The 27,956-nt window shown below is 36.4% G+C and overlaps 2 protein-coding genes across 2 annotated transcripts in view; both read right to left on the reverse strand.

Annotated features, from left to right (window-relative positions):
* Positions 1-250: 250 nt before the first annotated feature.
* LOC139743197 (paired box protein Pax-6-like) lies at positions 251-27,079 on the reverse strand. Its single transcript, XM_071653696.1, has 8 exons — positions 27,041-27,079; positions 9,385-9,571; positions 6,593-6,751; positions 4,351-4,508; positions 3,418-3,556; positions 2,421-2,626; positions 1,898-2,074; positions 251-765 (listed from the first exon to the last, which is right to left on the reverse strand). Exons 1-8 carry the CDS (start codon positions 27,077-27,079, stop codon positions 451-453), a joined length of 1,380 nt encoding a protein of 459 aa, XP_071509797.1. The 3' UTR covers positions 251-450.
* LOC139743198 (uncharacterized) overlaps positions 26,542-27,956 on the reverse strand; it is a 151,072-nt gene continuing 149,657 nt past the window's right edge. The window contains exon 140 of the mRNA XM_071653697.1: positions 26,542-27,869. Coding sequence (XP_071509798.1) covers positions 27,518-27,869 — 352 coding nt within the window. The 3' untranslated portion in view covers positions 26,542-27,517. The remainder of the gene's footprint in view (positions 27,870-27,956) is intronic.

Below are 27,956 nucleotides of genomic sequence, written 5' to 3' on the forward strand. Positions count from 1 at the left end.
TCGACATCCTCTTATGGGAGCACTGATAACGAATATCTGAATATTGCACTGTTGTTAAAATATCTGCATACTGCATTGTTATAAAACGGGAGACCTATAAAGTACCATCGCATTCCTATAAACAATGAATGACTTTCATTATTTTGTCAGCAGACCACAATTCTTGCCAAACAGTACAACGGCTAATTACATTAGCACATATGTTTCTTTACATCATATTTATTGTCTAGACAGCAGGGAATGACTGAGTAGTTGGCCGACTTCTGCCTGGGTTAAGCTCACTTTAATACATAGCACTGTCTTATCCCTAATGCAGAAGAGCTCTCTCTTTTCTCCCGGTATAGGCCATTTCGGACCACTTGATGACACTGTCGGGTGCTGGTCAGGATATCTTGACACAAACACAAAATGTCATCCTCGGTAAGCTGAGGCAGTCGTCACATCAGTGTCTTAGGAAGATGCAGGAGGAGTAAGAGCCTCTGACGTCACTGGTTTAAAGGCAGATGATTCTCCTGCTGTCTTCAGTAGAGATTTACAGCCCTCGGTCTGTATGGGTTTGAAAGACTCGGGCCGGGAGAGGGCGCCGTACAGCGGATAGTAGGAGGGATGGTGTTCCAGGAAGCCTGCTGCTACGGCGGCAGCCGCTGCAGAGGCCGTCGTCATGGAAACGTGTTGGTATGGTAACTGGTGTTGAGATGCCATCCCCGACTGGGTTGGCAGCTTCTTATGACGTCGCCACTTAGCACGTCGGTTGGAAAACCAGACCTGGAAAATAATGCACACATGGATGTTGTACAAATGTGTGTCTTTCTAATATACAAATTAACCTGTACAGTATGTTACAAAAGAATGGCCCGATAATGCATTTAAAAAAATGCATAATGCATTGGACGAACTACAATGACGGTGCTCGGTGAACAGGCAAAACGAAACCAATAACTGTGCAATATCTTCTTCTTTTTTTTTCGTCACCCGAATGCAATTTTAATTGCCGACTTGTCAGTTAGGCTGTCGACTCGTCAGTTAGGCTGTAAAGTATACATAGATTATTTTTTTTCTTTTTTTTAACATTTCGAAAATTTTCTGGAAAAATAATCTATTCTTGAACAACTCCATGAGGACGGTTTACTGTTTCGAAAGTGTGAATACACTGCAAGTGATAATTCTTGGAAAATAGTGTATCAAACTATCACAACTACTTTCTGAGTGTGATGAATGTTTCGTGGAAGAAACCTCTCCTATCCGTTGAAAGATTTACGGTGAAGATTATACCAAAAATTTACACTTATGTAGGTTTGAAATATTAGAATGGCATGTGCTTACAAATTTTTGAATGTTTTACTTTTGTGATATTGAAAGTAAAACATAAGATGCATTATCATGGCCTCAACGTTTTGTCAAACTTCGACAAACCCAAATGCTAAATAATTGATGTCTTGCCAGCGCTTGCGGGAGACATTATTTTTACATGATTTTTGCCTAAATTGGATGGTAAATTTTAAATGAATGGACGTAATTTTTATGTCTTTTTTGTATTTTTGATATCACGTACTTTGAGTATTGTTCCGTTAGTTTTGGTTGTCTGTACACCATGGGCCCGTTGCATAAAAGTTACAATTATGGCAACTTTGCCATCCAAATGTAACTTCCATGGAACTCTTGATGTTGACTGGCTGTTGAGTATCGTTGTCATGGTAGTTACCATTGGATGGCAAAGTTATCATATTGTAACTTTTATGCAACGGGCCCCAGGTCTTGATACTCGTTTCAAGTGGCACAATAGTAATACGGAATAGTTAGCACGGTCACTGGTAGAAAATAGAGTAGATAATAGCTTAAAGTCACCAGCAGAGTTAAAAGAAGAAGAAAAGAGCCCCAAACAGGCTCTCACCTGTACCCTGGCTTCCGAGAGACTCGTCTTAGCAGCCAGCTCCTCCCTCGTCGAGACGCAAGGGTAGTGGGTGTTTGCAAACTCGCGCTCCAGCACGGCCAATTGCGTCTGCGTGAACGTCGTCCGGCTGCGACGGAGTTTCTTGCGCTCGGCGGCCGCGGCGCACGCAGCAGCCCTCGTCATCTGTGAGCAAATATAAGAATTTTGTGGAGATATTTAAATCACCGAGCAAATTTAAACAAGCCAACGAAGACAACAAACGCACTCGCAAACATCGTGACAAAGTTGTCAGATCAACTTGAAGACAGAATAAACTGACCAGAAAGAATGTAATTCATTAGCGGAAAAATGAGCAAAGAAAATGGGATTTCATCGGGATTGTAAGATGATTATAGGGGTTGACTATCTTTGTTTATAAAATATACTTTAATCAAATGAGTGTACTTTAATGAGCAGATTGTGATTGTGATGGATTTTGGTTCTGATTTAAGAAGAGATGCCAAAACAAAGCCTCGAAGTCAACTCATACCTCTTTAGCCGCGGCCGCAGCAGCGGCGGCACCCTGACAGTCAAGGAGGCTCATGTTGACGAAGTCGTCCATTGAAAACGACGTTGGAGACGTGGACGATATTGATGACGATGTCGAAGGGAGGATTTCACGGGTGGAGGAATCCTCATGAGTTTGGACATCGATGACGTCATTCCTTAAATCATCGTTTTCTTGAGGAGTAGTCACTGTGCAAAAGTTGAAATTGATTATCAGTCGAATAAACGTCATTACAAATTCATCGACATCATTTAAATAAGAAAAGACAAGGCGAGAAAGAAAGTCATGTCAGCTATGTATGACAAACGAGCAAAGACGATTTAAATTGATACACTCCAGTGTGATTAGAACAACAATATATCTACAGCGCTCACCCGAATATCTCCTCTCCCAAAGCAAACAAACAAATAAGCAAACAAATTCCCCTCTCATCAGGACGACAGAAAATCTCTGCGTTATATATCGACAAATCTTTACAAAGAACAAACTGCAAAAACATTTTGTAACAATACGAATACCAGTGAAATGTCCTTTTTGTCACGCCAATCCTGGGTCGATTCGCTGATTATTATCGACATTTTCCAAAACATGTCAAATGTCATCTACGTGTAACATCAATAACGTTTTCTTTCTCTTACATTGAATTCATTGTTGTATTGATCATAAGTTGTATTGCTCATACGTTGTATTGCTCATACGTTTTGCTGTACATTATGTAAAGGCAATGAAGAAAATTTCATGAACATCTTATGTTTATGTATGCATATATTCATATACATGCATGTACGATGATAATACAGAAACCAAAAATCAAATCAAATCAAATCAAATCAAACAATAGAATGTCAGTATAGTGTCAACTGCATGTCACAAGAGTAGCCCCGCTGATACTTTGTTGTAAAATTCCCATCTCACTGGCAGGTGTCAAATCCAGTTGGTGTATGTCAGACTGTACTGGTAGCATAATTCTGAAACTTACCTGTCCCAACCGAAGGTGCCAGTGAGTCATTACAGGGAGGTGTCGGTGTGTTGCAGCAGCCTGGCCCCAACGATGGCTCGTGGCAAGACTGGTTCGTCACCGTAGAGGGCGCACCCTTAAAATTGTCCAGGCGCAGCGCCTGTGTTACCGTTATGGCAGGGACGAGCTGATTGTCATATTTTAGATTTGAAGAAGGGACATTAAATCTCGAATTTATGAACTTGCTTTTTCTTATGTATTGAACCTTATATAAAAAAAACCCAGAAAATACTTGTCTTTTAAAATGCAATGGTCACTCATGCCATTAACATGTCTATGGATATTTTAAATATTTTCATAGATATTTATGTATCTTTTTTCGTACATAAATTTTTGCTTTAGCTGGCAGTTCTTTAGTCTTTTGAAGACACTATACATTAAAACCAAAAAAGGACAGTTTTAGGATATTCGGTTTGTACGTTACGGTAACGTAAATGTTATGTTTCACGTAAGTGATCGGAAATGTAAAGTTTTGAGTTTTTTTTTTCGCTGTCTCACTTACTTATACCCGTCAAAAAATACAATAGCTCATTGAAAAAAGACATCACAACGTTGCTGTTTGGAAAATTTTGTCACATTCACACCACAGCTGTTTTGTGTATAAATTTTAGCAAAAACAAAATTGCAACATTATTTTCTGGCTTTCTACATTTACTTCATAGAGAGATGTAACGAAAACGTCTGTGGTTGGGACGTGATGCAGAAGTTAACCATCATCAAGATTACTTTCAATGCCTACTTAACTTTTTAGACGATTTGAAAAGAGGATATGACATTTAAAACATATTACACACCGCCACATTACTGAGGAAACCATAGTAACTGAAAAGAGAGAGAAAAAAAAATCACGGTGTCTAGAACAAATACCAAAAAATAAAGGAAAGGGGGTCTTACGTGCGATCGAGAGGAGCCCGACCAGAGCTCCGGGTAGGCGCGTAAGTACGCCTGCTCAGTCACACGTGCGTATTCTGCGGCAGCGCGTTCTGCAGCTCGATTGCGCAATATGCGGTTTATCGAACTGACGCTGGGGACGGTTGACGTTGTACAAACGCCTGCATAGGATCATGAAGAGAATGAATGAATATACCTCTTTTTTTTCCGCAGTAGGATGTCACCACGAGATATGTATGATTTTTCAAGACTAATGTTATGTTTGAACAACTCGGCTGAAAAAAAAAAGAAATAAAAGATTCGGTAGGAAGTTGCATCCTTGTATGTGGCTAATAAAATTTACAAGTTGAATAGTTTTCTTCTTTTGTCTATCGTAGCTATTCATCCTGCCAATGGATGGATAAAAGAGCACATTGTAAGTGAAAATGAAATTAATCACCTGAATATAAGCAAGGACCAGATAAAATAGAGAGAATCGAGAGAAAGTAAAAATCAACAACTAATAACTTTATTGTTAATTTTGCAGTTACGATACAAATGAGGATGTTGCATGGCCGGCGGAACCGTGGGGGCCGTGGGGGCTCGGGCCCCCACACTTTTTGTGCACCATACAAAGGAATACATACGGTGTCATAACTTTGGGTCCCCACCTGACTTTTTTTAACCCGGAAGTACGTAAGTGGCACTAAATAGAAATAGATAGAGATCTTGAAGTGTGAGCGCGGTAAGGTTATGTTTTTCCATTGAAGACTTTTTTTCTTGTTAGCTCATGAAACCCGAAAGTACCCCCCCCCCCCCCCCCCCCACATACACACACATACTTTTGAAAACGCTCCGCCGGCCATTTTGTATACAAATAAAATGTAAAATGTGTCATTTGAATGATTATCTATAATTGCATCATTTTGCAAGAGGTCTCAAATTATGATAGCCACATTATTTGGACTGTAGCTGTTCTTCTATAAAGGAATGCAATTGAAGACCTGAATATAAAAACGACCCAAGTCCAATTTTTGGCCAAATTCAGTTTGACATGGGAAATTGTAGCTTATGCATGGACTCATCTTGTGTATAAATGATAAATCCTAATTACCCCCGGAAGTGCCTGAAATAAATGAGTTAATTCTTATATGAATGTAAGAATGAAGGACTTGGGTCATTCTTACATTCATATTATAGCGCCCTCTCTCGTCCTTCTCTCATCTCTATAGCAGAATATCATGTATATGAATCAAAGAATGACCCAAGTCCATATGAATCAAAGAACGACCCAAGTCCATTGCACAAAATGGCCTCTCCACAATTAATGTAAATGTTAATTGTCATAATAATGTATGTTCTAATTTGTATAAACAATGTTGCCTTCCCATCACAGTTAAATAGAATATTATTGGACAAATAAAAAGGATATAAAGTTTTTTTAAGTTTACTCGAAATGGTCTTCCATGGACTTGGGTCGTTCTTATATTCATATACTCAATTGGTAGTTGAGACAAAATCATAGTTGAACAGCATTTATTTTGTCAAAATGGTGAATCGTGAAAGATGACGTCATTAATAACTATGAGTTAGAAGTTGTGTTATGATATCACAACTAGCATGTCGAAAAGAAAAAGCTTAGACAGGAGAAAGAATGTATAGTACATCACATCAGTTATAATTCAATTCAATTCGTTTATATCCATTTCAAATCACAAGAGACAACATTAAACATCCAGTGTTACAAGATAGAACATACAAACAATCACATAAAAACACAATAACAACAACATCAATGGTACAGTCATAAATTGTTACAGATTACAACAGGCAAAAGGTAAAATGGAAAATGATGTACACATAAAAAGCCAATAAGGCCTGAAGGAGCGCTTACACCGTTGTCAAAATTATGTAACATTGGAATCTAAATTCCTTTCAGAGATCATGAATCAGTTTTATACAGAAGATACACAAAACATAAACATACAACAAAACAAAAAATAAAAACAGACATGAAAAAAGATGGTTAATTACATAGTTTCTATAAAAAGACAAAAGTTTTTTTTGATATTGCTTCTTAAATAAATTATAATTTTGCTTATTATGATTATTTAGGTTTATTGCATTACAAAAAAAGATAGACCTGTATGACGAAGAGATTGCTTTAATTTCGGACTAGGACATTTCCATAGATTAACTTTATTGCAGCTTCTTGCATTAAAGTGTGTATATTTGACTCTAATACCATAATTGACTCTGAACTTACCATCCGCCACAAGTTTGTCTCTGATCTCCCAAGCAAAGATAGTTGGATTGTCCCTCTTCAGGCTTTCGATCTTGGCCACCACTGCCGGGGTCGCTACTTTGGGCTTGCTGCCTCCAATGGCACTGCTGCGGGTCGGCGGAGGATCGTAGAATCGTCCAGCTGGTGATAAGAAGAGAACCGCGGGAAGAAATCAGATCACAGTGAAGCAAAGTTTGAGGTCGAGAACTGACGCCTAAACAAATTCTCTACACGTTTGCAGCATGCTGCACCCCTTTCGCATGTTTCCCAACTCGGAAACTGTGGTGACTGGATTATCTTTGATTATTAGTTTATCCTGTGGGGTCATTATCCTAGTCACATGTACGACGGGATGCCAGGGACCTGATTCGAACTCACTGACAATTTTCTTAAATTAAGTTCAATTCAATTCAAATTTTATTTCATTTTTCGAAAAGGACATAGATATTTCACTTTCCTTGGTATAAGAAAATAAGGTGTCATAAGTAACATAACGTAAACTGAGAAAAGTGTAAAACAATTGTAGAAGTTTGTAGTGATAATACGTTGTCATGAAGGTGTGACTTTACGCAAGGAAGAAGAAATCTATTCTCATGATAAAGAAATGGGGTATAAAAGAAGATGATCCATTTTAAACCCGAAGGAACTCTCCTTTTTTATATTAAATATTCACATTATAATTTACTTTATCATTAATACTATATTGTGCATCATCAGATGAATAATATGGTGCAGTGAGCGGATAAGCTCCCAATGAGTGCCTATACGTCACTGAGTGGACAAGATTTTTTTACACTCCCACTCCGTGCCAACGGCTCTCTGGACCCAGGTGAATGAATAGGTACCTGGCAAAGGGATAATAATGGCACAGCCCTCTGGTAGAGCAGTTGCGACACTTCGACAAGTTATTCCCTGGATAATGAAGACCTATTTATGTTTATTATATATTTTCATTATTATTGTCATTATTGTTATTATCATTATCATTATCATTATCATCATGATTACAACTATTGTTATTATCATTGTTAATTATCATTATTATCATCATCATAATCATCATTTTTGTTATTTTTTTAGAATTCAATGAAATATGTGCTCATTTATCGCCTTTCTTTCTTGCTGCATTATGGGCGTTTAAGATTCCTATGGGTACACACAAAATGGTGCCAATGTTTGAAAACAGGAACCCAGCTAACACGTGGACGTTTTCTGAGCGATCTTGAAACGTTCGAAGATCGTTATTTGAACGTTTTGTCAAAACGTTCTCAGAACGTCTTTTTGTGGAAGGTTTTCGACGTATTTAAAAAGTTTCAAATGGACGCTATAAAAACCTTTTGGACGTTAAAGACGTCAGTAAAACCTTTAAAGAATATTCAAAACATTCTGTGGACGTCCAGAAAACCTTTAAAAACCATCTAGACCGTTTAAAAACGTTTTAAGAACGTCTACAAAAGTCTTATGATTCGTTCCAGAACGTTTAGAGAACCTTTCATATCCGTCTAGAACGTCCAGAGAACCTTTTAAGAACGTCTAGTGGTTATTTTTTATTGGGTATTGAAAAAAAAATAGGGCCCTATATAGTTATGAGATTATACGGGCACAACTTGGGATTAATGAACCCTAATCCTATATAATCCTATCCTTATCTGTTCCTAATGTCCTACCACCTATACCTAATACTACATCCTGTTCCCTATTAATGAATCTGTATCACATTCTTTAATATACCAGCAAAATGTTGTAATGTATGAAGACATGGGTACTAAAATTAGATCACACACAAATCTTATATTTTCTTATTTGAATATTCATAAGTACGCATGAATATTCGTGATAAAGTAGCCAATGTCGAACACGTAGCGGACCAAATAAAAACGTTTTTAAAAAGTTCATTAAAGACGAAGTCGATGTATCAGACCTAGTAAAAACGTTTTGTGGACGTTTATACAGGACGAAGATGTAGCAGACATAATAAAAACGTATTGTAACGCCCATTGACGTTTTTAAAACGTTTTCAACAACAACAACAAAAACCTGTGCTTTGCGGTAAATGCAAAAAAAAAAAGTCCAAACTTTGACGTTTTATGTACGTTTTATAAACGTCCATTTTATACGAAGACGAACAGAACCTCAAAAAAAAAAACCGTTTAGGAAACATTCTGAAAAAGTTATGTGTTTGCCGGGAAACCCCTGATCATTTTGGATATCTGATGAAAGTAGGGACACCGACAGCGAGTTATCACAAGACGGCACTATTTAAAAGACTCATCATCCAATTTATAACGTACGTGTTTTCCATAGAGGCATAGTGCAAATAAAGAATTTCACATGACATGAGATACACTATATAGGTCAGTAACACGGACAGTTCGAACAGAAATTAATCATCGTGACGGCTATATTGTTTTGAAAAATGCACTTTAAAAATTGCTAAACGCCTATCAAAAACAGATCGATTAAAAACGCTTCGCTTGCCGAGTTCTGAAAAACAAATCGAGGTAGTAGATTTTCAAAGATATTTTATAGATGATAGCAGTCTATGTTTTGCTCAATAGAGCCAGTTAGATAAATTCTAATAAAATTAATTTCCACAAGCAAATGCAAAATGAGGAAAAAGGAAATTTAATCGATAAAATCTATATTGGAAAATCGCACATACCGAATTCAGCTTCTAAAATCAAAGTTGATTTTGATATCTTAAACATCTGATCATGATGTATGCAGCTGACAAGGCTGTTAGCTGCGATAATGTTCAGACACAAATAGCTTACCAAGAAGCTTGCTTGCATATGCATGGGGTAAGAAAAGCTCTCTGGAAAAGTCACACGCACGTGCAGAACACGGTACCAAGCTGACCATCCGACGCCGAAGATCCCGGGGAGAGAAGTTACCGGGGCCCGCTGGCACAAAGGTATCGTACGGTGGTAAGTTCCCTATTAAAGCAAAAGACCGTATGTACTAAGTAACTACGAAGTACATGTATCATTATCAGTGGCGGATCCAAGGGGTGGGGGCGCACCCCTCTTAATGTTTTTGTTAAAACAAAAGAAAAAAAAAGAAAAAATAGGGGCGCTGGCGTTCCCCTTTAATTTTGTAAAGGCGTTCCCTTTACGTAATTTCTGGATCCGCCCTTGACTTTCCATTACTTTCAATACAGCCGTATCCTTGACTAGGCCTAATTATTTTCACTTTACTCTGTAGTGACCTAGTGAAAGCTAATGACATGCCTTGACCAAATGACAGCAAATGATAAAATGACAGGTCATGTGATAATTATGTGCATGATCTGAACAAACTTAGAGCCACTCCCTTCTATTTGAGGACTTTTCGACAAACGATTTATCTTTGCTTGTGTCATAAATTTGACACGTGACCAATTTCAATTTGAACAAATATGACATCATTTAACAGAGACGATCTTAGAGATGGTCATTGACATGATTTCAGATTAAAGAGTCACTAGTTTTTTTAACCTTTATGAGTAGCAAATGTTTTCCAATCCCACCAAAATATTGTACTATAATTCAATCAGAATGATCACCGTTTATTTATCCATTTCATTGCCAGGCTTACAGTCACTATAATCTTCCTATTCTGTTGCTTGACTAGTGTATAATTTTAATTATGCTTTAATGTGCGGATTGTATCTCTCATTGGTTTTGAAAAAAAAAAGGTGGAAATAAAATTACTGCATTTTATTTGTGATATGTTTAATGGAGAAAACCAGACATTAATTTCAATCTAAATTTGAATTTGAAATGTGTTAAAAAAGTATCCATATGATACTTTCAAATAAGTATAACGCAACACATAGAAAATCGAAAATAGAGCAGAAAAAAATAATACAAATTTCTTGCTGCTGTATCTGTGTATGGTCACTTTTAAGCAATACATTATATACGAAGAGCATTGCACAAAGGAGAATAAAAGTATTGATAAGGAATATAGGACGTAAAGATTCATTCAGTCCAATCATGTTGAGTGAAAGAAAATCAAAACGCCCACAGATAATTATATTGATCTCAATAAAATGACCACATACGAGTATATTATAATTATTGATTTAAAAGATAAAACGTTTCGGTTGAGATTGGGTTTCAGGTTTCCAGCATTGGTTCTTATGATGATTTTTCGAACTATTAGAAACCTCTCATGAAATATAAAAAAAAACATACTATAATCCTAAGAGGAATTCAAAGGTTATAATATGATGATAATTGGGTTTGAAGTGGCTGAGATATCCAAAACAAAGCAATCCTAAGGAAAGGCATGACATACCTTTCAATTGCTTTGTTTATTAATACTTTGTTTTTGGATATCTTAGCCATTTCAACACCGATTTTCATCAAATAAACTTTTTATTCCTCCTAGAATTGTATGCACTTTAACATTTCAGAACGTGGTTTCCAAGTATCTCACAAGATGTTAAGTGCTAAATCCTCACCTCAACTCTATACTATACTATCACTGTATAGGAGAAAATTTTTGCTTTCTTACCTTGTAAAGCCATCTTCAACATGTAGCTCCTGGCGACTTCTAATTCACCGATATTGGTTTGTAAATACAGCGTGCATTCGACTCGACAGCAATTCTGTTACTGACGCGAGGCATGCACAACTTACGACATTTATACCTAGATTTATTTTCCTCGAAAGGGTTCAACAAAAGAAAGGTAAATAACGCATCATGTAAGCACAATGCTTTAACTGATTGTGGCGAAATTAATAAAAATCCAGATAGCAATACAGGAGGCAGCTAGGGCGCGCCCAGATTTGCGGGGAAAGTTTATCCCTGTCGGACTTGCACGTGCCTGATTCGCTCGCTGCTTCTGTGACGTCACAACTATGAATTCGATAACGAGCAATTGGATGAGAGAGAGGTAACAGAGATAAGTGTGTGATGAAAACAGTCAGCAAGAGAGAGAGAGAGAGAATAAAGAATGAAAGGTACCGTATCAAAATGAGCAAAGAACCAATAGGAAAGGAAGCTCGTCTACGATGCGCGGGTGTGCTTGTGTGAACGTGTGGTGTATACGAATACGTCTGTGCAAAGAATAATGCACGAAAGTAAGACGCACCGAGAGAGGGTGAGGTAGAGAGAGAGAGAATATGACTGAGGGAGGGATTTGTGAGGATGTGGAAAATGTAAAGAGGTATGAAATTAAAAAAAAAAAATGAAGGCGAAAGAGAGCAAACCAAAAGTAAGCGGACTATGGTACAATTTCCTTTAAAGCAGTGAATAGGTGAATTGAATATAACGTGAAGTTACGCCAAAATCATTCAGAATAGAATATAACAGAGAGTAAATATAGAGAGTTTTACAGTAGTCAATTCTACAATGGGTCTGCTTTATGCGATAAAAATGTCGACACATCAGCTGTGTTACATGATTGACATATGTTCTATGCAGTCGTTAGAATAGTAATGACCAAGATGAAATCGTTATTATTGTTATTATAAACACGTGATCAAACGAATCATATCCGACGTAAAATGTCAACAAAGACTCAGCGAATTGTCATTTCATTTCAAAACATTTCACAACAGCTTGTTCAATAATATTGTGGAATAAAAGAATAATTGTTCAACCTTAACATGGAAAAGGAAGGAGAACGGTTAAAAGTGCCCTTCTTACAGATGATTTCGTCTAAATGACTGTTTAGAAATAATGAGTCAATATTTGAACACTCCATGCAAACTATCCGCAGGCTGAAGAGATGCCGGGAAAAAATACACGTGTCAATCACACGTCAGACTTGAAGTAAATCTTTCATTTTATTGAGTCATTGCATGGTCGGTTTCGTTTGTAGCGAATGCCGAGAAACGGCGGCATCTTTGAAGATTATTTGGCATGCGAACACGATGTTTCATTCCCACATGTTTTTTTTTTTCTTTTTTCTTTTTTTGTTGTACAGTGGCACGAGTAAGTGTATTGAGAGTAGCTACTGCGGGCGTTCAGAAAGTTACTACACATCTGTCAAGTTGTGTCACCTACTCAAGAAAGTGCATTCATTGTGTAGAAAGAGTATTTTGATATCTTTCGATAACTCACAAAAAAAAAAAAAATTGAAAATCTTCTTTGGGGTTCTAGTCGTAATCCACTTTTGTTCTTAAATCATCTCATTTTATTTCATTTATTTCCAAATTCTCGTTACAAAGCAAAAGGTAAGGTAAAAAAAATATTAACATTATATAAGTTAACAGTATATATGTTCAAAATATATAACACATTTAGAGAGAAAAAAAGAGGCTTAACAGGGAAATTCTAAGAAAGAAACTTTATCAGCCAGCAGAGGGCACTGGTCTGGTCAATGTGTGAAATTAAGCAAGTGAACACAATGGTAAATAAGCTTTATTCTTATTGAAGAAAACCACTTATATAATAATAATGATAATGTCATACTTCCATGTTATACAATCCATGAAACGATGCTCATGACACTTTTAGGCTTTAAAGTTCAAAAAAGGAAGAAGAAGAAAAAGAAAGAAAGAAAAGGAATCTATATTTATCTTTATCTCCGTCTTTATCATTAATGTCCCTTGCCGTTTATTGGAATTTCAATAACTACAGTCTGATATGAAAAAATCTTACAAATTGTGATGCATTAACGTTGTTGGTATCTTCGTTGATCACGTAGAACCCCTACCAATATGATGTTTGCTCATTCCGATTTCTCTTGCAAACTATCAAAATCTCATAATCTAAAACAAGCTTCAGTAAAAAGGTATAAGGTTATATTGAGTTGGATTAAGATCTTTATAAAGCAAGAAAGAGGATATTGGATGTATACAAATCTTCTTGTAAGCATATGTAGACGACCAAAATAATCTTGAAAACATGCGAAAGTGAAACATGTTAAGTGAAAGGGGAAAAGAATAATTTAGAACCTCATAAAACTGCAAAAATAAGTTGTGTTCATTCTTTTTTGAGGAAGCATTGTCAACTCTTGAAGAAGAAAAACAAATATGTTGAGTCTTATACATAATCCTAATTTTGTGTATCATATATATGTAATAATGAAAGTGATTAAAAAAAAACCTAAAATGGCATCAAAAACGCTTTATCCCGGCGAGGAAATTGCATGTTCACGAAACAAGACACCAAACAGGAGTTTTGTATATAAATAGATAGATAAATTCATATTATTCTTCTGTCTGACTACGCAATTAGTTGCGTGAACAAAATTATTTGCCTTTACGTCGATGAAGAACGGAATCCCTCAATAGTCCAGATAGTAATTGTTTTCTTTCTTTCGGCTAATTGCTGTTTTCAATTATGTTGCAGGTAATGTTTTTGTCCTACTCCTTGTTAATGCAGCTACACTGTGCTCTGAAAATATCTTAATCAGGATTTTGTTACATTGCGCATCGATTATTGTATCATTAAGAACTTTCAGTGTGATGTGATTGACTCCAGTTGAAACAAACAAATAAACAAACAAACAAGTCTTTTTTTTTGGAGGGGAGGGATGGGTTGGACGGGGTGACCCTATGTGAGACGTTTTGAAAAATATTACATTGTACTGTTTACTCAATGAATCTTTTTTTTGCGGGGGGGGGGGGGTAGAAAGCGAAGTAAAATGGTCATGGCCAGTTAAAGATTGCTGTTATGAAAAAGAGCAACTGATGAGTTGTTTGCTTCATTTTTTTTTTCGGATGGAGTTTTGCAGAATGTTTTCTTTATCATTCAATAGATACGTTCAACCATAACGTCATCGGAGAATTTCATAGTTACCATATCCGGCGATAGCCGTTAATACTTGAAGCTATGAAAATGAGAAGCGGCTTTTACGACGTGCAAGAGGTTGGTATCTGCAATTAATTGATAGTTCATGAAATATGAAAGTGAATATGATTGTCGAGTCCAGGGTGAGGGAATGGGGAAGGGCATTTCCAAACAGAACGGTGTATGCATAGACTGACAAAGACGTACATCTATACGCAACAAAGTAAACACCAATTAAGTTGTGTCGTTTAAGAAACAATACATTCCGTATTTTGACGCATCCAGCATAAGCTATTTTGACAGGTTAAAGTTTCCTTTCTCCTTCACTGACATTGAATAGGATCTCTGTTGTTGAGATTGGTTGTATTCACGTCCTGCACTGAATAGCGACAAGAGCGCCGTATCTTAGCCGCTTGTTAATCACGTTCTAATGAGTGATGAGCCCTCATCTTGGGCCTGTCTGAAGCCTTCCCCAGCTAGCTTTTAATTAAACATCGGACACACATGGCTCAAGGGGAAAAGCCAATCATGGGGTAGGAAATATCAAGTAAAGGAAATGCTCTTTTAAGAATAACAAATGAACTACCGACGTACAGATAGTCGCTTGATGTGGATTCTTTTGATTGTGCCAATAACTCACCCCTCTTGCAAGTCGTATCTTAAGAAAAGCAAGTGATTTACAAGGGTTATACTTACGTAACAACCGCATCATATCATTAGATATATGTATTCGATAACTTCTACAAAGTAAATATAGAAATCATCATACGATTCTAAATTTTATGAAATAGAAATCATGTGTGATGAGTAGGGTCGGCCTCCTACTTTTATGTTCTTGTAAGAGTGTCAGGTTTATAGTCAATCCTTGAAATGTTGGACATTTACCTATATTGCTTGTGAAGCGGGAGATCTTAAGTTTGATTGCGATGAGAATTGATAAGGCGTGAATATTTTGTATGGAAGTTTGTATAGAGCTACGAAAAGGACGTTTGTCATAGGTTAGCTGTTCGACCGAGTTTCAACATTTTCTCAGTGTTCAAAGCAAATGGAAGAGTGAAAGATATCATTGACATAAAATGAAACAAATTGAAACAAATCGATTCTGATAAAGGGTGGGTTCCATGACAAAGCTTTAAATAGTAGTGCCATGTTTTGGGTATTTCAAACCCAATTTTCATCAAGCAAACCTTGGATTCCTCTTAAAATGTCATGGTCTTTCATATTTCAAAATAGGTTTCTTATATTTCACCACAAACGGTTGAAAACCTGAAGCTCCATCTTAACCAAAACTATATCATCCCTTTAGACGAAAGGATATTCCGAGGGGGTTGTCCATTTATGATCAGACCGGGGTTGATGGGTTTCGATTACCCCAGGACCACAGTAATTACCCCCCCCCCCCAAAAAAAAAAAAGGATTAAAAAAAAGACCAATTTAGGAAAGTATTCTATACGTTTCTGCACACGTGCCTTTAACAGTCTAAGTTCAGTGCTTCTTGAAAATATCATTATATTTCTGTGGCTGGAATTTGTCTCCATGGTTTGGATCAAAGTTACAATGAAACGTAAAGAAGATCTATCTTCATTGTTAAACTAATAGAGGTTGTGACGTGCGTAGTTGGCATCCACGCATAATATGACAGAGACTATGCTTCTGGCATTCATCTGTATGGAGTTCATAGTAAAAGCGATGCATTCACTGTGAAACAACAATGAACAGATAAACAAACAAACGTTCGAATTGCTCGAGCAAATGTAATTTCCACAGTCCAACGGCAACAACAGACCTAGTTAACAGTTTGAAACACAAAGCAAAAACTTTCATATAAAACAAGGTCATATAAGATCAATCTTTGAGGGGACGTGATTTCGTAATATCGTTAAATTGATTATTTAACGCTGCCAAATATCAACTAAAGCCTTGAAGTAACGAAAGTTACCACGGGGACCATAGTGTTTGTATTCGTTTTGTTTAAGTATAGGCCTATATTCTATGAAGTGGCCACAAAATAATGAAATTTATGATTTTATATCTGTCTGCGGGTCCCTGCCGGCTACCTTATTTTTTTTTCTTACCTAGATACCGACAAGGTCAAATAAAACACCCGTTATGTAGCCTCAAACCCTCGTCTCGTTCTTGGTCTCCTCTTGGACCAACACTCAAACACTTCCTTTCTCATCAAAACGTCACAAGTGTCTAATTCCCAACTACTGCAGATCTCTGATTTGTCTCGCGCGCTGAAACGAGCGTTGTTAAACAAGCTGCCTTCCTCCTGGACTTCGAATTAATATTCGTTGAATCATTTAGCCTGAAATGATGCCTTTCAAAATCAAATATTTGAACTCTCAGCGCAGCTCTTGTCGTGTTTGCACTGCGGCCGTCGTTGGCCGTGGCCTTGTTTACACTCAGCAGAGAAAGATCTAGCGTATTAGGTGTCGTTTGCAAGAAAAGTCGTAATGAATCGCTATTATTTCAAACTAATTTGTCGATTGTCACGAATTATTATCCACATCCAGTCCCATGGCGGCGATGCAGGTGGGGAATTCGGGTGATTCATCAGACAGGAAAGCGTATGTTAGTAGAGAAAAGCAAATGCCGTCTTGAATATGATCGTATTAAGAAGTTGTTTTTGAAACGACAGCATATCGCCTGATTTCATTTGGAATTCTGGACAGGGTTTTGGCGGCCACGCGCCTTGCGTGTGCCTGAGAATGGTGTGCGCAACACGTCGTATGTTGCCAGCGCACGAATCTCACAGCACAGAACGTAACTGGTTCTTCGACATATTTTCAAGACAAAAAGAAAAAGGAAAACTCTGGAACATTTTTCATGCTCATGTTTTTTTTTTTTACGTGATTTTCATCATTTTCATGTGCTTCGCGTTGACTGTTATGACTTTACATTACATATATGTTTGGGTTTTCTTTTAAGTAGATGTAATATGGTTAATCAACAAGTGGTAGCACGTGACATTTGTTTGCGTTACAGCATATGCAGTCGTACATAACGAACAATGATCATTACATACAGGAAACAATGCTCCAAATGCACTTCACTAAGGCATGAATAATTAACAGTGCATGTTCTGACATAAAATACGCACTGAATTGGTAAGTATAGTAGTATCCATGACAAAAGAAATTAGGGCATACATACCCAAGCATGATTCGAACCTACAACCTCCTGATCTCCGGACAGGCGTCTCATCCACCAGACCACCGAGACTTTGCCCGGCACTAGTGCTAGTTCTAATTCATATGCTCGCAGGGGTACTTCGTACAGTGTAGTGTTCAAACTGACGAACTTCTTGCTGAAAACACTGGTCGATTCAGCGCTTATTTACGTCGATGTAAAGGGCACTTGCATCACTTGCATGATCTCTTGTGTATACAACTAAACTGTGCACAATGAGAATGAAAAGATATTTGCCCTCATCCAATGTTATTTTGTTTGGTGTGAGTAGGCCCATATATTTTAGTGTCGTATATTAATTTTGTGAGTATTAACTCTAACACTACTCGTATAATCAGATGTAGACATTAATGTATAGCTTATATATATAGGAATAATGATGTCAAAGCTACGCACCGATTTCTCCTTTCTTTCTCATATAGATACATATATATAATATTTATGATATACACACACATATACATAATTATTTATTAATTGTGATAACTATTAATCCCGGCTGGCGTCCTCCGACGTCCCTTTTCATCATCTCTCACAATATATTGCGCTCCCAGGATAAAAGAAAAATCGAATGTTACATTTATCAGCATTATACTTCATTTACACTACAAGGCGTTTGCACTATATAATATAATATTATATAATATTATACATGTATTACATTATATTGCATTATATCATATTATAGTATATTGAATTATATCAAATTATATCATATTACATTACATTGTATTATATCATATTATATTACATTACATTAAACCATCATAGTATACACAACTATACTGACAGCAGGAGGCTTAAGTTCTAAAAGCCCAAAAGCTCTATGAGGGGTTATGCAACACAGCAATATCCTCTGGTGTCTTTCAGTTGTCACTATATAATGTATAAGAATAGTTTTATCGCAAAAGGAGCTAAATCCATAATTAATGATAATAATTAGACAAATTTGTATAGTGCAGCTACTATGTAAATAATACTGTGCTGTGATGTAACAGAGTTCCTGACATTGTTACTGATTAATAGACACACACAAAAATAAGTAACAAATTAATCAAAGGCTTGTGAAAAAAAGGTAAGTCTTCAACAAAGATTTGAAAACAGCAAGTGATGGGGCCTTCCTCATTTCTCAGGTAATTTATTCCAAAGTTTTGGAGCAGCACAACTGAAGGCATAATCCCCTAAAGTTACTCTTGTTATTAAGTGAGGTTGCTTTAGAAGCAACTTATCCTGTGTACTTCGTAAATTATGGATGTATGGATTATTCTAATCCATACTTGTTAAGTTGAGATATTTGTGATTTAAGCTGCTAAAAATAAAGGAAATAATAAGAAAACTCAGGATATTCTCAATCGTTACTTCTAGAATATTCCTTGTTATGTTACAAATGAAGTATTACTGCAAAGGTTTAATTTTGCTCTCTCTCTAATGATGGATTTACTTTGAAATGTTTCAAAATGGAGCTTAGCCCATTTTACATTAAAACTATTTTAGGTCCTGGTTCATCGCCATAAAATCCTTATACAAGTCATCAAGACCTAGTTACAGATTTTTGCAGTAGCTATCCACACAGTCATGACAAGCTTGCAGATGCAACTTAGTTGCCACCGACGTGCAATCTATAAAAACCATCATTTGCAGCCAGTTGAAAGAAAACAAACTAAAAGTATCCTGTGTATATCTTTGATTCATTAGAATATACAATTTCATATAACTGACATCATTAGCAGTTAGCTGTGCTATTAATCCAGTTCCGTAATATTTAAAACCTTTTCTGAAAAATAGTTAAATAACATTGTTTGAAATACTATACGGTAATTAATTTTGATGTACAGCACGTTTCTTTTCATCATTGTCATTATTGTGTTTGTGCACATAATATACCAAAGTTATTGCCTGCAAAAGATACAGTTCTAAACATGTAAATATGTAGTTCCTATGTACTCTACACGTTTTACGAGGGACGAAAAAAATCATGTTAGCTTTAGCCAATGTGTGTATAATATGTACATAATATGTATAAGCTAAAATATTTTGACGGATTATATTCCACCGCATGGCTTTATGGTGAACGCATGAATGACTAAGCATTACTTTATCAATTTCAAGGACTGCGTGCCTATCAACTACCCTGCGGAAATAAAATCGAAATGAATCAATAACTAAATAAGTAAATAAATGAATAAGTAAGTAAATAAACAAATAAATAAATAAATAAATAAATAAATAAATAAATAAATAATGAAATCAAAATTTCTATTGGTTTTGATATCCTGTCATTTGAAGTCACTTCTATACAAGATTTATTTGGCTTTTATTTGTTTCTTGAACATCTATGACAAAGTAGGTTTGCATGAAAGGATATTGCATGAAAATTACCCGATTAATGGCATCCGAGCTTTTACCTATAGGTTTCCCTGCATGATCACTGCATGATTTTTTTTTTCTTCTCTTTCTCTCACTGCAGGGAGTTTGGGCTTCAAACCTGTCCGTGGGAAAACAGCTGATGAAATTAAACTTTCATTTGATTTAGTCTAGTATAGAATTCGAATATTTTCATCATCTCCCTCCACTAGTATTGCCCATCTTCTAGGAAAACATGACGTCACAATGCATTGCTATTTTATCATTGTTCGCTAAGACGAGGGACAATACCACCACACGTGACCCAGGGACGGGGACTGCGCTTCCCGCCATTAACAACTGGAGTGCCTCAACAAAACAATGCGTTCGGCTCGATGTCCATTTACCCGCGTTGTTTTCGTTGACAGCGCGATAGGTGTTTAAACTCTAGGAGTCAACCAGAATTCTCCCATCCGGGAACGTGAGAATCCGCCTTGTGTGATCGTCGTGATGACCCGCACAAGTCAGCCATCTTATGTTATGAAAACACGACTTGCTATCGTCCAGATTCCACCTTCCCAGGCATTGCAAAGGCGCAGTACATGAGAGAGATAAACAGACGGTGAAGTTTCAGTAAACAAGACAAGCAAAAAATCTACGAAGACAGATAAAAGTATATTCATAGAACAATTTAATAGAGAGATGAAGCGAGACATAGACGGACAGACTGACTGACTGACAGATAAATCAACAATCAGAGCTGAATGGTATCGAAAGTGAGAACTGAAATTAAATAAGTTGATGAATCCCAGCCAGATCATGTGATTCTTATTTTTGATTGAAATCTCTCGTTCTCACAACTTTTCCAAGCCATGTCAGGTTGACTCATGACAGAGTCGTTGAAGAGCGGGAAATGATCGATCGTAGGCCGCTGCTGCAGAGAAATATGAGATCTCTTTTCTTGTTTCATGAAAAATAGTGGTAAGTTGTTGTTGTTGTTGTTGTTGTTTTTTTGCGGTTATAAACACGAAATGAATTTCAAGACCAAGCAATCGCTTGCAGTCTGTGTGGGAAAGGACAGAATCATCTTGAAGTGTCGACGGGTTACATTATTTCCAGCGATCCGTCTTTGAAAATCGTAGATGTCCTTTCTCTATCGTGTCTTGTGAAAACATATAACAAGCTAATGAAAAAGAATTGATGAAAATGCACGTGCTATACGCATCATATTTACTTTTCGTGTCTCTTCATGATGTCTCACAATCATTTTATGTTCTCTACATATCAGTCTGAACTTGACTAGATGCAAATTTACGAACTTCTGTTTATCTAATCTCTTCGTCCACCATAATCGGATGTTACAAGTGAAACAAATACAGTTATATATGTATATGTATATATGTATATATATAATATATATATATATATATATATATATATATATATATATATATATATATATATAGTATATAAACGGGACTGAAAGCTCGGAAATAAACACGCATATTGACCTGACCACTAGCTACGTCCACGATTGCTCTTCTTCTCGCACTATATAATATATACATATATATCGCCCATATATAAACATAAACGTATGTTATACATAAATATATAATATACATATATTGATTTACAACAGTAGTTCATATGAAAACTCCGTGAAAGACGTAGTTTTGACGAATTTTCGCCCATACGTATGTTCGACGTGTATTTTTTCAAAACTATACGTATTTCACGGAGTTTTCATACGTGTATGAACTACTGTTGTGAATCAATCCTTTCTTGGACACCGATTAGAAACCTATTGCTGCTGTTCATCTACATATGAAGAGTTTGCTTCCAAAAGGCGCTAAATCTATTTAAAATGGTGGGTTTAGCGCTTTTTGGAAGCAAGCTTTTCATACATAATATATACATAATCATATATACGTAGATATATACATGTGGGAGCCTATACTACAAACCGAAAGCTTTCCTCTTCCTCACAACATTCATCTCTTTGGTTTTCCTTCTCCATTTTTCATAAATTATGCTTTTGCATATTTTTGTTTAGATTATGTCTATTTCCTTTTTATATGGACATGACTTGAAGCACGTGAGCACATACACACATACCACGCATAAACACACATGTATACAAGTACGGATAATTCTGAGCAGTATATCAGAATAAAAGAATTTCACCACCATTTTTGTTAACATCATTTGGAACATTTATATTCACCTGCAACACTTTTGTCCCTCTCTATTTACATTCTCCTTTTATTCACTCAACACCAGCAAAGATGCAAATGTTCAAAGGGATCGACGCTTATGTAAAGCTGCCAAGAAAAAAAAATGAAGTATAAGTAGCCACATCATCAAGTAGCCCTAATACCTGGCTTAGGCCCAAGATCCACAAATCGCTACGTTTGCTTGTAACAAACACTAACGACTACTTAATGACACGGTGATAATAATTGTTAATGAACAGACGTTTCTATCGATTTTCAGTATTTTTCTTTGCCACAATAGGCACCTACGGTGATACGCTACCTCATAACGAGAGCAGTCTTTTCTTTCTCGACCTCCGCGAATATCAATTGAAAACGAGCAAATAACAAGACAATAAAGCGATGCTAAATTATTTGTTTTCTTTCCGTGTAGACATTGTCACCAGACGATCGAAGAAAGGCGCGGGCGCGGTGCGGATTCTGCGTCTGACGTCCGTTCTCTCGCTCGGCTGGCATTCGGTGAATTGCAATCAGCGTTTTGGTTTCTTTAGTCTCTGTCTTCACTCTCAATAAGCTCTCTGACTGCCCCCCCCCCCCCTCTCCCTCTCCCTCTCTCTCTCCTCCTCCTCCCCCCCCCCCCTCTCTCTCTCTCTCTCTGTCCAATATCGCTCACACAGAAATTTATTTCGTCAGAGTTCACGGGATGGTATAGTATTGATTGAGATGAGGATTTAGCTTTTAACTTTTTGCGAGATACGTGTAGGGTCCACTTGAAAATCACTTTGGAAATGTAAACGAGCATTCAGTTCTAAGGGGAATTCAAAGTTGATTTGATGACAAGTGGCTGAGATATCCAAAACAAAAGTAAAACAAAGCGATTCTAATAAAAAGTGGATCCCACCTTTGTTAGGATCACTTTGTTTGGATATTGGCCATTTCAAAACCAATTTTCTTCACATAATCTTTGAATTCCTCTTGAAATTATTACGCCCTTTCATATTTCATAAGAGGTTTCTCAGTAAATATCTCACAAAAGAAGGTGAAAACCTGAAGCCCCATCTCAATCAAAACTATATCATCCCTTTAAGTTTTCAACTTCGTCATTGCAATAGCGATTGTAAAATGATTTTAGTAAAGGAAGACACTTTGCTTAGACCGTCTGGAATGTCCACAGCTTTTTGTCTTGCTACTGGGAAAAAAAAAAAAAAGGTGTGTGGTATTTCTATGTGCAGTAGAAACTAATTTCCGGATTAACATGAGGAGGGATCCTTCCCCTTTCGCATAACTGCCAGCTGATGATACTCAAAGGATAAACTTGTAAACCTACGTTCATGTGAACAATTAAAAGTAAAAAACATAAAAAGAATGATTAGTTTCTCGTCTAAAGTTGTTGAAAAAAAGAGGAGGATCGGGCACTTTTTTCTACCTTTCAAGAGCAGATTTTTTTTTTTTTTTTACCCTGAATTTAAAAACAGCAGATCACTACACAACGCTATTTGGGTAATCCAATTTCAAGTCGTTTTTTATAATTACTGTACAATGTGTGTAGGTTGTGCATGTGTGAGGTTCAATGGCTGGAAACAGCGAAAATCAATTGAAATTTTGTCTTTTTATTGGTTTAAAACGAAGAAGAAAAAAGTCTTCTCAATGCTACAACAGCAACAACAAAAAAAGAGAAAAATATGCAAACAGGAACGAGAGACTATTTTTTTTTCTTCTTCTATTTTTTAAGTTGGCCTTACATATGTGGCAGCCCATTTTCCTTTCCCTATTCGTCATTATATACACTAACACACACACTCACTTCTCTCAGCAGTGTTCTAATGTTAACATAAAAAAAAAAATTACTGCAAATTTCTATACTTCAACCATTTGACATCTGCCCTCTAGTATGAAGATAGGGAATGATGCTGTTTATTATTATTAGTAGTAGTATTATTATGACTATGATTATGATTACAATTATTATCATTATTATTATTATTATAATTATAATAATAATAATAATTATTATTATTATTATTATTATCATTATTATTATCATCATCATTATTATCATTACTATCATTATTTATTCGACCAGGTAAAGAATAAAGGTTTGGGTATGAAGTTGTGTGTAAACTGTTTGTGGTGGTGGTGGTGGTGTGTATGTGGGTGGGTGTGTGTGTGGCTGCCAGTGAGACTGGTAGGAAAAAGACTACATTTTTTATTTTAATAATTAATTACTGTTGATTGTATGTTGTTTGAAAACGTTCAAGATGAATGTTTTGTTGTAATCATACTTGTAAAATTGTAGAAATCAAATTGAGATTATTGAAAAACAAAAACAAAAAAGCTGCATGTACCACTTATCATGTGCACAACACATGGATGCACTACGCAGTTGCCAGGTTTAGTGTACAGTCCGACGATTATTTGGCCCCCTCATATCCAAATACATGTGTATCTCTATTAGGACCTACGCTTCTAAAGTGGACTCCCGTTTTAACAACCACAAGCTATCCCGAAAATAACAGCACGCGAATATTTTGGTTGCCATAATGTTCAAGTAGTTAATGTCTTGTTTCAGTGGAATTAAAAACATGCGAAACTCTTCTTAACAGGCCGAACGTGAAAAATGTTTCGCGTGAAAATATCCACTTCTACAGTATTCTCTGATTGAATAAGTGACGTTTTCACTCACAATACAAAACACTCCAGCACAGCTCGAACTATTTGTTCAAAATTTATTTTCACTAAAAAGGGACGACATCTACAAATAATCACACAAAAATAAATATACAATCGCATGTTTTTTTAAAAATGAGACAAACTATGATATGCTCAGGAGAAATATTTAAAATATGTCTTATTTCATCATCTACATTTTGAAATCTGAATATGTACAAATTTTATATAAAAAAAATGAGTAGTACATAGTAAGAAATATTTGATATCAAACAAGATAAAAATATGGAATGCATAGTAAAAAAAACAAACAAACGTGAATCATTGCTTTGATCAAGGTGCTAGATTTATAGAAATTCCAGTTGACACCGGAAAATTTTGACCCAGGTAGATATATCAGTCAATGATGTCATAAGAATATGATTTAAAATACTTTCCAATGTTAACATCACCAAAAAAATTTAAGAAAAACAAACAAAAAACCTTCATGCAATTAACGAAATTACAGCAGATACACTTTTTGGTCCTCTGCTCCTCAGTTCTTAATAATCACATTAAGAAGAGCAGTATTTCATTTTAATTTGTTGAATAGACACTTTAAAGACATGATCCAATTCTGAGTTCTGCACATTGATAAACAAGATATATTCTCTTTTGCACAAACTGTGAAAGACTTCTAGGATATGATTTAATATACAGAAACACACAATACAAACTTGTATGTACATTTAGAATACAAATCACACAATTTGTACGAAAGTCTCTATTTGAATACACTACTTTCCACACAAAGTGAATCACTGTAAATTTTTTGCTTTGATAAAATAATAATTTGATATCCTATTCATATTATAGAAATCAGAAAAATAATATTATCCATTTCAAGGTCGACTATACAGTGTACTTTCGAAAATAAGATTTCGGATTGAACAAAACTGGTTGACTTTTGATATGAATCTTACATATTTAATCATCATGTAGACAAATCAAGTTTGAAAATGTTAACACCACAATATCCCTTTAATGTGTCCAATATTTGTCCGTCAAATGAAAGTGTTTCTTTTGAAATATAACTCGAAAATGAAAATGAATCCCAACATTTCAATTTTGTTTCAACATCATGAGGCAATTTGATTGTCCAATCACTGATACGATTATTTGACTTCTTCACGTAATCATACAGTAACGAAGGACGTATCACACGGTATTCTTTATTACTTACATTTTCCCACAACTACAATGCAACTTCAACCCTCCACGCAGAATTTCATGGGCATAAATTAACAAGGATGTCATTTCTCGACATAAGTTAGAGACTACGGTCAATCTATGAGATCTCCCGAGGAGTCGCCAACAACTTTTCAAACTACGAACTAGTCGGACGGAACAAAATTGGGCTGTAGAAGTCAGAGGGTTGCGACCTACAAGTCTATAAGTGAATCAACCTTGCTTCAAAAACTGCATACAACAAACAGCAAACGGAATTCCTTTGGAGGAAATTCTGACTAAGAATAAAAGAAAAATAAATAATCCTCTGCGTAGCTACAAAACCCACTTTCTTCACACTGTATTTTAAAAATGGATATTGATACAATTGGAACCAGAATTGCCACTTATCTTTTTGATGAAATGTGGTGTATTTTAGGACCTGCACTAAACAAGCATCAGAGAGAAGATATGTCCATTACTTTTTTTTTTCTGTAAAGATAACTTTGACCATCAAAAAGTAAAGGTGGGGCCAAGGAAAACAAGCAAACCAAAGGAGATGGACACAGGCTTTCATTCTAGAATGCTAGCTCTGCATTCATGATTGAGTTTCGTTTGAATAGTTTCTTTTGTCTCTTCCACGTACAAGGTCACTACACAGTTCATATAATGAAACTTATGTATTCATATTTTTTCCACCTTTAGAGCATGAATACGGGCAAATAGTGTTTCAGTAGCGAAATGACACCAGAGGTCATTGATGACCTACAATGTATGTAGTCCAGAAATGTTTTATGGATTAAGCTGCAAAATATCCCATTTAATAGGACTATTAAGAAATGCTAAGAAAAAACAGAATATATTAACACTTCAAATACACACAAAAATTCACAAACACTCACATTCAAACGTGTACATTGTACAAACACAGATGGACGGCTTTACGTACAGGATGCAATACTGAGTATGTACAAATAGGTTATGTCACCATAGGACTTGGAAAACCAATTTTTTTTTTAAAGGCACATATACTTCGAAGATTTCTGAGTTACTTTGTTCTCCAACAAAACTTTCTCACCTCCTTCAATAATAACTGGACAAAAGTACCAATAGTCATGGTAACTATTTCCGCATGTTTTCACACTAATAATTTACCAACACCTTTCCAACAGCTATCGAGTAGATTGCAAGAACTTCTGTATTGTTGAGTAGGATATGCAGTTATCTTACGGCATTTTTAGTTGTCTATTGCTGCATTTTAAAACACGATTCGCTACTCAAAGTGCATCTGATCAAAACATTTCATCATATGTGAACTTGTGGTAGACCGACAGAGATGAATACACAGAGCATCATGAATCTGTGTGCGCTGACTCAACTTCAGAACAAACTATCAAAAAATAAAAACTGTGTCAACGATGGATGAGATACAGTAGGTGTAGGCTTAAGTTGAGAGATGGGCAGAACTGAGCAGCTAAGATATGAAGAGAAAAAATGGTGTCACAATTAACGAAACCAAGAAGGTTTCAGTTGAGGAGTGGTCAAAGGTAGGGAGCTAAGACGATCCATCTCTCTCTTTGTGTTTCTTGCTGAGTTCTGCCTCCACCTGCTCGATCTTCTTCGTCAGGTTGGTGACCTTCATCTCCAGGGCCGATGCCTGCATTCGGATCACCTCGGCCGACTTCTCCCCGCCCCGGGCTACACCCGACGTGGTGGTGGGAGGCGCATCCCCGGCGCCGCCCTCCTCAGCTTGCTGCAGCCCTTCCCTGGCTGCCTGGAGGTCCAGCAAGGCCTTGGCTAGCTGGGAGTTCAGCTGGTCAAGCTGTCCCTGGGTCTGCTGGATTTGGAGGTCAACGAGTTCGCGATGGCTGCGGAGCGTTGAGCTTGCCTGGATTGTAATAACGGGTCTGGTGGAGGTGGGGGCAACAGAAAAAGAGGAATTACACTTACTAGGTGTTTATGGTTGTAATGAATTCATATATATCTTTAGTAAT

Source organism: Diadema antillarum, unplaced genomic scaffold (genome assembly GCF_040938485.1).
Source record: "Diadema antillarum isolate AM-2024a unplaced genomic scaffold, OU_Dant_1.0 seq00001057_RagTag, whole genome shotgun sequence".
Classification (NCBI taxonomy): Eukaryota; Metazoa; Echinodermata; class Echinoidea; order Diadematoida; family Diadematidae; genus Diadema; species Diadema antillarum.

Excerpts from the sequence above, each read along its gene's own strand:
- LOC139743197 (XM_071653696.1), bottom strand. The coding sequence starts at position 27,079 with ATGACTATTGGTACTTTTGTCCAGTTATTATTGAAGGAG. Across the intron at positions 2,627-3,417 it reads GGCACCTTCGGTTGGGACAG|TGACTACTCCTCAAGAAAAC; the intron begins GTAAGTTTCAGA and ends ACTTTTGCACAG. Across the intron at positions 2,075-2,420 it reads CTGCGGCCGCGGCTAAAGAG|ATGACGAGGGCTGCTGCGTG; the intron begins GTATGAGTTGAC and ends ATTTGCTCACAG.